This window comes from Epinephelus moara, chromosome 6 (genome assembly GCF_006386435.1).
Source record: "Epinephelus moara isolate mb chromosome 6, YSFRI_EMoa_1.0, whole genome shotgun sequence".
Classification (NCBI taxonomy): Eukaryota; Metazoa; Chordata; class Actinopteri; order Perciformes; family Serranidae; genus Epinephelus; species Epinephelus moara.
In genome coordinates, this window is record NC_065511.1 from 32103334 (window position 1) to 32114869 (window position 11536).

Consider the following 11536-nt stretch of genomic DNA (forward strand, 5'->3'; position numbering starts at 1 on the left):
AGTCTGCAGAGGTTTCTCCAGAGCGCGCAGGACCTTCCGGGCACGGTCTGATTCAAGGTAGCGCGTGGATGAGAGGCGTCTCCAACTGCTGGCTGTATGGGCAGTTCTGAAGTGCACATGTTGCCTTCAGGGGCGTGGTCAGGTCGAGGCACTGAGGACCTTTGCCTGTAATCTGTTGGCCTGCGGGGCGTGTCCATATAGAACGGGGCGTGTGCATCCCTACACAAGTATCTCTGCTTTCCGTGCCATTCATTTGTAGCGCAGCCGCTTATACAGTGCACCGGTGCATAGGTGTGGTAACAGCCCCGACAGTCGGTCACTCATCCCGGGAAGAGGGCAGAAATAACTGGAAGTGTGGAGTCAAACCATCCGGCGCGCCCACACACCCAGACGGGATTCATAAGGAAGACGCAGACGCGCAGGGACTGCAGCACACCCTCAACACTTGGACCTGACAGTTCATCTACATTAATCCGCAAACTACACCTGCAACCTGACATGGAGCGCAAAATCCCCAACTTTGCCGGCACCTGGGAGATGAGGAGTTCTGAGAACTTCGAGGAACTCTTGAAAAAGTTGGGTAAGTGATAGAAATTATGATAAAAAAAAATAATCACAGCAGCCTACTGTGGAAGCTTGACTCATTTTTTGCGCAAGAGTGGTTTCTTATGACGCTTTTATTTCTGTGCGTAATGACACAGATCAGATGTGTCAGCTCAAACTGTAGCTCTCTCAGCACATTTATAGGTCAAATCTTCCTCTGTGTCCGTGCGCCAGCGAGGATCACCCTCTGTGCCACGCATGGGTGGGGGGTCTTTGTCATTCTGCAGAACCCAAAATTCAGCGCTTGGCCCCCAGCCAGCCCTCACCCCTTTTTCTCTCCTACCCCCCTTTGGCCTACCCTGCAAACACAATAGAGACAAACGGCGGCACATCTGTCTGTGTCGCAGCCTCAGATTGTGTGTGTGTGTGTGTGTGTGTGTGTGTGTGTGTTGAAGAAGACCGTTATGGCACGATACAGTGCAGGACAGTCACATCATTATCTGAAGTGACAGTCGGGGAAAAAAAGGACAAACACCTGCTGCTGAGATTCATGTTTTCTCACATCACTGCTGCATATGGAGTCTGGCGTCAGTGTGTGTGTGTGTGTGTGTGTGTGTGTGTGTGTGTGTGTGTGCGTGCATGTGCGCGCGCGTAGTCAGGGCCGTCTGTCGTTAGTAGCCAATTCCCATTAGATGACTTGCCAGTGCACACCTGGAATCCATATCATCACGTAAGCGCACAGGGAAGATGAATGTGATGAATGTGTGAGATGACTGCATGAAACAACGCCGCCTTTTACTCCCCTCTCTCCCTCCCACACACACACACACACACACACACACACACACACACACACACACACAGTCTACTGCACATTGAGGTTATTGAAATAGCTGTCAAGTGGCACTATTGTTCTGAATGTAGACACATCACCACTGGGCGGGAGCGCGAATTCCGACTTCCCTGTTAGACTGACGCACCAATTAGCGTTTAATGTATCCATAACCATGTTTATTTCCATCTGTGTGTGTGTGAGAGAGAGAGGCGGAACGTGGGGGGCTATTACAAAAGGAAAGATGGCAATGTGATGACATGGCACTGTGCGTAATAACGCGAGGGCAGGGTCGTCTGTGCGCATTTGTGAGATTAAAGCTTGTGTGCGCTTTTGTAATGTGCTTGTGTGTGAGTAGAAAGACAGAGGTGTAAGACAAGTACTCATGAGGGAGGAACTTAAGGTTGAACTCCACTAAGTGACACAGTTGTAGTCTTTTCTCCCTCATACACACACATCCACAGACATGTACCACAGCATGTGTTCCTATAATTTCCCTCTGCATTGGCATGACTGACAGAGAGGAATGGCCCGTGGCTTCATTGGAGGGCAAAGCGCAGCTGGACGCAGCCTGTCAGCACCCAGTACCCTCCTCCTTCCCTCCATCCTCTCTTCCTTTCCTCACTCCTGCTCTCCTCCCCTCTTCGCTTGTCTCCGTGTCCCAAATGCTTCCTCTGCCCTCTGCTCTTTGACCCCTGACCCTGACCGTCTGTCTATCTGTGTCCTCGTGTGGCCAGGTCTGTGAGAATTCAAGCATTTTAGTCACAGGTCTGCAGAAGTCTGTTCAGGTAATTTTCTAACTTCTAGCAACTGGCAGTTACTTGAGAAGCTTTGGCCCCCTCCGTGGCTCCCAAATGGTCCACAGGCCGGCACTTGACTCCTCTCTTCAGTCTGAGCCAACAGACTGAAGATACGTCAGTGTCTGCAGGCTGGTTTGTCGCCTGAAAGAATCTAAACTTTTGTTTCTCAGAGTTAAATTTTCAACCAAGGTTCCTGGAGCTAACAGGCATGTTTGAACCCGACTATCAGTTTCCTCACCTTTTAAGGTTGACATTAATCTTTAGGATGTAGAGTCATTATATAAATATATAATGGGAAGTGGTGCCAAGTTTCTATTTTTATATGTCTATTTTAGTTTGTCTTTCAAGGCTAAATCCATGCATGAACTAATTTTGGATATTTTTTGTTGTTGGAAGTCGTACACCTTTAAGGTTACAACTAAAGATAATTTACATATCAACTAATCAATTAAAAAGTCAATTATTTTAAACTGCTAAATCACTTTGTCCAAAATGTCACAAAATGGTTAAAATGGTAACAATACTAGGAATATAAGACAGAGAAAAGCCACAAATGCCCACTTCTTTAGAGTCTGGAGGGAGCAAAAATTGGTGGAAATACATCTCTGTTGATCAACTAATTGATCGATCCACCAATCCTTTCTGCACTACCTGCTTTTGCCACCACATTACCATATGTGGAAGAAATATTTATGTACTTAAATTAAAGTTCCAATGCCCCAGTGTAAAAATACTCCATTGCAATTAAAGGTCATGCATTAAAACATCTCTAAAATAAAAGTACACAAGTACTGTCAGCAAAATGTACTTACATACTAACAAATATTTGCACACTGAGTCCCATTCAGTGACCAGGTTTTCTAATTATGATGCATTAGCATGTAAGCAGCATTTTAATGTTGCAGCTGGCAGAGGTGGAGCTAATTTCAATCTATTTACATACTGTACTGTTGGATAGTTTAATCTATAACAATGCTGTAAGGTATGTTTTGGATGTAAATTTCTATCTCAGGTGTCACTGGTGACAGTAACTGCTACATACTGTAAATTTCGTGCAGTAAAGAGTACATTACTTTTCCTTTAAATTAAGTAGATTATTCCTATAATGTAGCATAGAATCAAAATACTTAAAGAAAGTATGAAAACCACAAAAAGTGCCGCTAAGTACAGTACTTGAGTACATGTACTACTTTCCACCCCTGATTGCATGTCTGTTAAAGTGGTACTAAATATAGCCTATTAAAATAAAAAAAAGACATTAATAGGACACTGAATTAGGTATAATGAATGCACAGGCCGATGCAAGAGGTAATTATCAGTCTTACATGATGTTTTACATGATGCAAAATTAATCTGCACATGATGACAATGCACCAAAATAGTGCGTTGTGTGTGCTGCACATACAGTTCGTACAGTGTGCAGCTTGCACATCCTGATGCATGCTGAATGACTGTGCATTTCAGAGTGTGTATATATTTACCCTTGGTGACAGGTGGGAATGTGTGAGAGGTGAGAAGTGCGAAACCCAACTCGCCGACAGATACCCACTGGACGACATACACACACTTCCCCTCACACTTGGCCAGAGATCTTCACACACCACACACAGACCACTGCCCCTCGTCTGTCTGATTCCCCCCACCTCCTCCCCTCTCTCCCCCTCCCTTCCTCTCTCTGCACTGGTCTGCTCCTGGTTCCCTCTCTTTTCCCACGCTGTATCATCAGTTTCACGGCAGCACACTATGGGAATACCGATTGTGCTATCTCTGTGGTTTAATAAAGGAGAACAATGCAGATGACATTGCAGACAATACAAATCAACATATTAGTCTGTCTGTTAGAGTCTCTGTGTGTGCAAAGATGATTAAGTCTGAGGAGAATGCAGATGTGCTGGCCATGACCTCATTGTTTCCTCTGTCATCATTATTGGACAGAGCTCTGCAATGCTAGGCTGCTCCTTTTACCCTGAGTGTGCAGGAGAAGACGGTGAACAAGCAGCAACACCACACCATTCAAACATGCATACACGCACAGGGCCTAAGGCCTATGGTTGTACAGTTAAAAAAAAAACAAAAAAAAACGGGTTTAGTTGGCCTTGCCCCTTAGGGCTGAATTCTATAAACCAGTGCTGTGTGACACAAAAAAGATCTGCCCTCCTTGTAGGCATGTACTGCTCACATGGGAATATTCATTCAAAGTGGCCACAACAGCTTGTGCAAGAGCAAATGTTTACTTGTGCCTTTGTGTGTAGTTCTTTGTTTGAACCCCAAATCTCTCCTTAAATGTACTCTTTCAAGTCATTTTCTCCTTGTCTTACGCGTGTGTGTGTGTGTGTGTGTGTGTGTAGGTGTGAACATGATGCTGCGTATGATTGCGGTAAAGGCAGCCTCCAAGCCTCTGGTGGAAATCACGCAGGACGGAGAGACGCTGTCCATTAAAACCTCAACCACAGTCCGCACCACCCACATCACCTTCACTGTGGGGCAGGAGTTCAACGAGACCACAGTGGATGGACGTCCCTGCACGGTACACACTATTTTCTCTGCATGTGCACCCCCCCCCCCCCCGACACACACACACACACACACACAGAATAAATGGGCGTTTGGGGAGAGAGCTGTCCAGATTACATCAATCTGTTTAATTTGGCTTTTCATCATATTTGGACTGATAGCATATCTTTCCTCCTCCCTTGGTCTCTGAAGGCCTATCATGCTACACTATGCTCCTTCACACTCTTTACGACCCCTTTCAACTTCCCGTCTCCCCTCTGTTCCCCCTTCTTGCCCTTTCCTGCTCTCCGTCCCTCCCTAATTCTCCCTATGGCTTTCCCCATCTTCCCATACATGGCCTCTATTTGGCCGTCTCCAAAGCAAACACATGCAACCAGCCAGAGCTTCGCTCTAGTAACGATGAGCGCATCACAAGTTATCACCTCACAGTGATCGCTCGGCTCCAACTTTGTTGTTGTCTCTCAGCATTAGCCCCTCTCTCATTATCTTCTATTCCCTTTGGATGACGTCATATCTATTCATCTATACGTTCAGTGTGTCTAATGGTTTTTCTTCTTCTCTCTTTCTCTGTCCTCAGAGTTTCCCATGCTGGGAAACCGACAGTAAGATCAGATGTGAGCAGACTCTGCAGAAAGGAGAAGGGCCTAAGACGTCCTGGACCCGAGAGATAACCAACGATGGCAAACTGATCCTGGTAAGGCACAAACTATCCACTCAACCAGAGTTTAGATCTAGAACCAACAAAGGAAATTCATTACTGTAAAGAGCACAGATTACAGTGTAGTTTTGTTGTAAATATGGGGTATCAATAACATTGTTTAACACATGTACCTAAAGTGTTGTGGACATGTTTTGGGCTTGAATCAGACTACAGTTACAAATCACCTTGACTCTGACAGAAATTTCTGTAGATGCATTTTTTTACGCCTTTTTAGGCCACCAGGGTACTTTAAATGTTTTCTGAGTATTGTGTTAAGCTTCCTAAAGCTTTGCTTATACTCTCGTGAGACACCGTGGTGCAGGCCTCCGTACATGGCCTGCGAGCGACGATCCTGTACAGAAGTGTTTAGGCTCAATGTGTTGTTCGTTGCAACTTCGGAACGCAGAAGACATACAAACAAATTATTCTGTGGATAAGCAAGAAGGCTACAAGTGTTTCTGGAAGAACGTCCCCAAAAAAGTAGGCCACCTGGCAACAGTAGCAAACACTCATGTACCGCCAAACACTGCATTCTGTGTACTGTAATTACCACTGAGTCAAATTAGTTTATACCGCTTTGCTGCCCACCGGGTCGCCACTGTCCATAACTGTTTTTTTAGCTTTTACAACCATCTCTTGTGGTCTTCAACATCCTGCAGCTAAAAGCCATCTTCCCCCGTGTGACGACTATTTCATTCTAATAATTTAGAGATGTCTTTACGTGCAAACCTTCTTTGCCAGTCCTCCGAGTGGATTTGAAGAGTAGCGCATGCAGTGGGCATCGACTGCCTAGCTACAAAACTTTAAAAGGTACACAACCAAGCCCTGCGACAACTTTTGGATCCCTAACATTCGATGTGAAGCGAGTGATTTCATAATTTTATAGAGCATGAATACTGAGCCAGGGCATAAACCATGCTCTGCACTGCATCCCTGTTTTGTAATGTCTAATGTAATATGTAGTGTTTGTTGTATGGTTTTGTTGTTTGGTTAAATGGTGTTTTGTATATGTGTATTTATGTGAAACACAGACAAAGTTCTGATTTTTTTCTGTCACTAAAGCAAAATCCAATCAAATCAAATCATGGGCCAAGTGACTTTGTCTAACAGCACATATGATTTTTGTTCAGCTGTGTCTTCCTACCCCAAAACTACATAACTATACTACAGAAATTAGCCTTATGATAATTAAATTCTTAACATTAGAAATAGAAACATTATAATGAATCATTAAATGAAAACTCCCATCTGTACCCAGCATTTCTACAGATTTTGTACACTAAAAATGTATTATACATATACTGTAAAATCCTCAGAATATCAGTATTGTTACTCCATCTTTTAATAACTCCCTATTTTTCACTATGGCACTCTTAAATGGAACTTTTTTTTTGGTCAACATTTTTGTACTGGTAGCTACTGATATGTATTTTATTAGTACCCTATTTGTACAACTAAATTACACTGTTATTTGCAGGCTATGATCTGAGGCGTTGCCTTAAGATTATATAATTATATGACTGAGCTTAGAGCACCATAATGCCAATCTAATTGTTCCCCTGGCAGAAGATGAAAGAGCTTCAGTCGAGATTACAAATGCACATATCAAAACAAGGCAAACAGATAATTATGATGGTGATGTGTTTACTGAAGGGCTGATAAAGAAGTGCTAAACAAGTCTAAGTCAAAAATGTTTTTAAAAAATATTTCCAACTAGTTTGCAGTGTTTTGTTCTGCTGCTGACAGCTACCAAAACTCTCTGTGAACACTAAAGTGCCTGTTCCACAAACAGAACTGTGTTTACTAAGAAATCCCACCCAACTGGCACTTCAGGTTAACTGAAACTAATTTTGATAAGTATTTAAAATAATTATTTGACCAAAGTCTACTGGTAAACCAGTCCAACCGGAGATGACACATGCATCCTCCACAGTCCTCTCTGGAGAGAAGTGTTTGGAATTGAACAAACTGCAAACACAGCAAGTATTTATGGGGCGATGGTTGCTTGAGGGTTGGCAGAAAGTTCAAATCTCAGACTCCTGACGTGCTCTTAAGCACCAAACCCGCAACTGCTTTTTAGAAGCCAGCAGTAATAATAACTCTGTGAGTGTTTCGCACGGAGTGGCGTGTTTGCTTAAACAACTTTCCCTAAATAGTGTTTGTTCAAAACAGTTTGGCACACTGACATTATGTTGGTCTTAACTGTGAGAGACAAATAGCTCAATTTGGTTTGGAGAAAATCAGAATTAATGGCTTTTTCAGTGAAATGCTCCACTTTTAATATGAATTCACAGTGAACCGTAGATAAGCGTACCAGTATTTAAAGAGGACCTATTATGCTGCTTTTCAAGTAGGCTGCATACTTGTATTCAACATTTCTAATAGAACATGTTTACATGCTTTAATAGTCGAAAACAGTACTTTCCTCATACTGTCTGTGCTGGAACGTCTGTATTCACCCTTGGTCACTTTAAGCCCCTCTCCCAAGAAAGCCCAGTCTGCTCTGATTGGTCAGCATTTCTGGGTGTTCCATATCTTGGCGTCTCAGCAGAATAACGTCACTTTTTACTGTGAAATATTACCAATAAAAGCTTCTAAACACAACCGGACATTTTCTAGCCAGACTCTGATTCAAAATCAAGGAGAAATTGACAACATCCGTAACCAAGATTACAAGTTTCCCTGACGTTAGCATGTAGCTACATGTACGCAAGCAGTGCACTTGCAGCCAGTGAATGACTGTATCAGAGAACAGCTGCACTTTTTCTGTGAAAAATCACCAATAAAAGTTGCTAACCACAACTGAACATTTTCTAGCCAGTCTGTGATTCAAAATGAAGGAGAAATTGACAACATCCGCAACCAGGATTACGTTTCCCTGATGTTAGCATGTAGCTACATTTACATTAGCAGTGCACTTGTAGCCGGTTAATGACTGCAACTGAGAATAGCAGGACGTTTTTATCGTTAAAAAATCACCAATAAAAGCTTCTAACCACAACTGAGGGCTGGGTATCGATTCAGATTTTCCAGATCGATTCGATTTTCAAGGACTCAGTTCGATCCGATTCACAATTCGATTCGATTCGATTCAATTCAGTTCAATATTGATTCAGTCAAGTATATTTCAATTATGATACAAAATTTGCTTGGATATTAAGATATTTTCTGAGCACTAACGAAGTATATTTAACAAGGAACCCTCTGACCTGGTGCATTACTATTAAAAATACTGTTTACATTAAGAATTGACCCCAAAGCAGTACATTAGTCATCATGCAGGCTACTTTTATTTAACATTACCTGACCAACACATACAAAATAAATATTTTAAATTAAATCTAATCACAAGGCAGACAATTTAAATGAAGTGGCTACAAAAAATGTAAACAAAGGACATCCACAAGTTTGCTGCCTGTAACCGTCTTATAAAGCTTTTTCCACTACAGTGGTTGTGATGCACACATTGACTGTATCAGAAGAGAAACAATATACGTAGGTGAACCCTGCAGTAAAGTGAACCCTCTTCTTCAGAGAGGATCTTTGCATCCCAGTTTGTTCCTGGCGGCAGAGCAGAGTGAACCGTCTTTCTTGTCAGAGGATCTTTGTCCCATGAGAGCAGGCACGCTGCTCTCCGTGTCCGCAGTGTAAACAACGTTCGCTGGCGATTTGACAGTCACTAGATGCACATTATGACCCTTTGTAAAAGTTTCTGTGTGGTACCTGTGTTGTACATGAGCTAACGTTAGCGGCTAAGTAAGGACTGAGAGGCTGTCCGGTATGTGTCTGAGTAGCGTCAGTACGTTAGCTTGTTAGCCGTAATGTTGGCCTTCCTGTTTGTCATGTTAATGTTATCGTAGGCAGCCCTGAATAGCTTGTAAAGCTTTAGCATAGTTAGTTAACACATTTGTTATCGGCCCATGTGTTTACTGCTACAGAAAAATAATAAATCTTTGGTTTATTTGCACAACGTCGCCTCTCTGCCGTCTTTTATCACGCTTGCTAACGCTAAGTTAACTTTACCTTCAGATCTGTATGAGGTACAAACTGAGGCTACAGTTAGCAGTGTGCTGATGCTTAGTGGTATTTCTTAATCTTTTCTGTGAAACTCGTGCATTTAATAAACATTCGTACATTATTAGCGTTATATTTTTAGGGGAAAATGCGAGTGAAAATACTCGCACCGTAGACCCATGCCTTCAGTGGACGTGCTCCCACCATTGTTTGCTGCTCTGTCTTCATTCAGTGTCCGGCCGTCTCGCGAGATCTCTCGCCATGACCTCAGGTGCTAAATGTTGATCTCGCGAGACTACCTGGGTTGATAGTACTGCAGGCTGCTGCAGTCTGCTACCGGCTGTACAACACGTCCATGGAGGAAAATAGTTATAGTAAAAGATCGATTTTTTAATTAATGAATCGATATTGTGCCAGTTAAAGGAAAATCGATTCGGATCGATTAAATCGATTTTTTCAACCCAACTCTACCACAACTGGATATGCTCCAGCAGGAATATGATCAAAATCGGGGGACAACTGACAACATCAACAACCAAACTGACATGTTTCTCTGATGTTAGCATGTAGCTATATACGCAAGCGGTGTACCTGTAGCAAGGGAATGACTGTAACAGAGAATAGCACAAATTTTTATTGTAAAAACAACAACAACAAAAAAACAAAACAATAAAAGCTGCTAAACACAAACAAACATGTTCCAGCACGAATATGATCCGAAACTGGGGGGAAATTTACAACATTATCAACCAAGATGACATGTTTCCCTGACGTTAGCATGTAGCTTCATTTAGCAGCATAGATAGAAATAGAAAACAACGTTAAGGAAGTTAAGGAAACGAGTTTTTTTACTCACAGAGATTACTTCTAATTACGTTTCACACATTATTTGAAACTTTGGTCACATTTAATATGAACATCCTTCACTGTTACACTATATATAAGACACAAAATACGGAAATGCATAATAGTCCCCCTTTAATATTCACATTGTCCTCTCTTTTCAGACCATGAAAGCAGATGATGTGGTATGCACCAGAGTCTACGAGCGACAATGAACAAGAGCACTTCTCACTTTTCGTCCTTCCAGTCTCCCCCCTCCTCTCCTGCATCACCACGTGCATCACTAATCCTCCTTTGATAAGGCAGCGCTGGGAGATAGCAGTTTATAGTTTTATTCCAGTATCTCCGTTAGCTTCACTATGTAATAAGTGTGGTAACTGTATCTAGTATGTCACATATCTACATGATGGTCTTAGCTCCTGAGTTATCTGCCTGTCTCTCCAGCTCCATCAACCGTGACCAGCTGGGCTTTAAACATGAAAGTGTGTGTTGGATTTGTTGAGTGACAGCTCATTTATTTGGCATTGTATGTAAGTGTGTGTGTGTGGCAGCAGAAGTGGTGTGAGACTATATTTGTGAATGTGTAAATCAATCTTTGAGCTCTTCCAGTTTCAGGTCAGTTATGATGTGTTTCTTTAGCCCTGCCCCACAACTTTAATCTTTTCTATCTCATGACGACATTTTATATTTATTACTACACTAGGAGTCTGATACAGTACTGCTTAAGTTTTTACTTTGTGTCTCTTTTATATGAAATTTGATCATAGGAAACAACACTTTCTATTGGAAAACAATAAAGCACGATGTTAACTCAGCCTGACTCTTCGACTCTTGGCCCTCCTGCACTGAAGACTATTAGGGGCATGAAATCCTTTGACCGTGCACGTTTTATGGTTTGTGAGTGTAGCTGCAGAATATATATGCACATTCGATGTCTCCATCTTATTTTAAGCTCTCTGTCAGCTGTCTGCAACTAGAATAACTTGTCTGTCCCCTCCCTCTCAGTCTCTCCTGCTCCCTCTTGGTTTTTTTGTCTCCCCATCCCTCCGTCAATCATCTCTCTGCCACATGCCCTCGTTATTCCTCCCTCGCAACGCTTCAAGGCTCAAAATGTTTCCATGTGACTTTTTTTCTCCCCCTTGCTCACTTTTATCACACATTTCATGTGGATCTGCTCATCCTGCAATTTTTCCCTGGCATGTGAAGCAACATGCAGAGAGCCAGCTGCAGGAATGCCACTGTTGGGCTCTGCAGTTTTATTATTTCCATTTCAAATGCCAATTGGCTAAA

The 11536-nt window shown here is 42.5% G+C and overlaps 1 protein-coding gene across 1 annotated transcript; it reads left to right on the forward strand.

The window, feature by feature from the left end:
- Positions 1 to 234: 234 nt before the first annotated feature.
- Positions 235 to 11060, forward strand: crabp2a (cellular retinoic acid binding protein 2, a). The gene is made up of 4 exons (XM_050047534.1): positions 235 to 580; positions 4524 to 4702; positions 5267 to 5383; positions 10411 to 11060. The coding sequence occupies exons 1-4, from the start codon at positions 499 to 501 to the stop codon at positions 10459 to 10461; spliced, it is 429 nt and encodes a 142-aa protein (XP_049903491.1). The 5' UTR covers positions 235 to 498; the 3' UTR covers positions 10462 to 11060.
- Positions 11061 to 11536: the final 476 nt, after the last annotated feature.

Coding starts and splice junctions, on each gene's coding strand:
- crabp2a (XM_050047534.1), top strand. CDS start 499: ATGGAGCGCAAAATCCCCAACTTTGCCGGCACCTGGGAGATGAGGAGT. Junction 581..4,523: donor GGAACTCTTGAAAAAGTTGG/GTAAGTGATAGA, acceptor GTGTGTGTGTAG/GTGTGAACATGATGCTGCGT. Junction 4,703..5,266: donor TGGATGGACGTCCCTGCACG/GTACACACTATT, acceptor CTCTGTCCTCAG/AGTTTCCCATGCTGGGAAAC.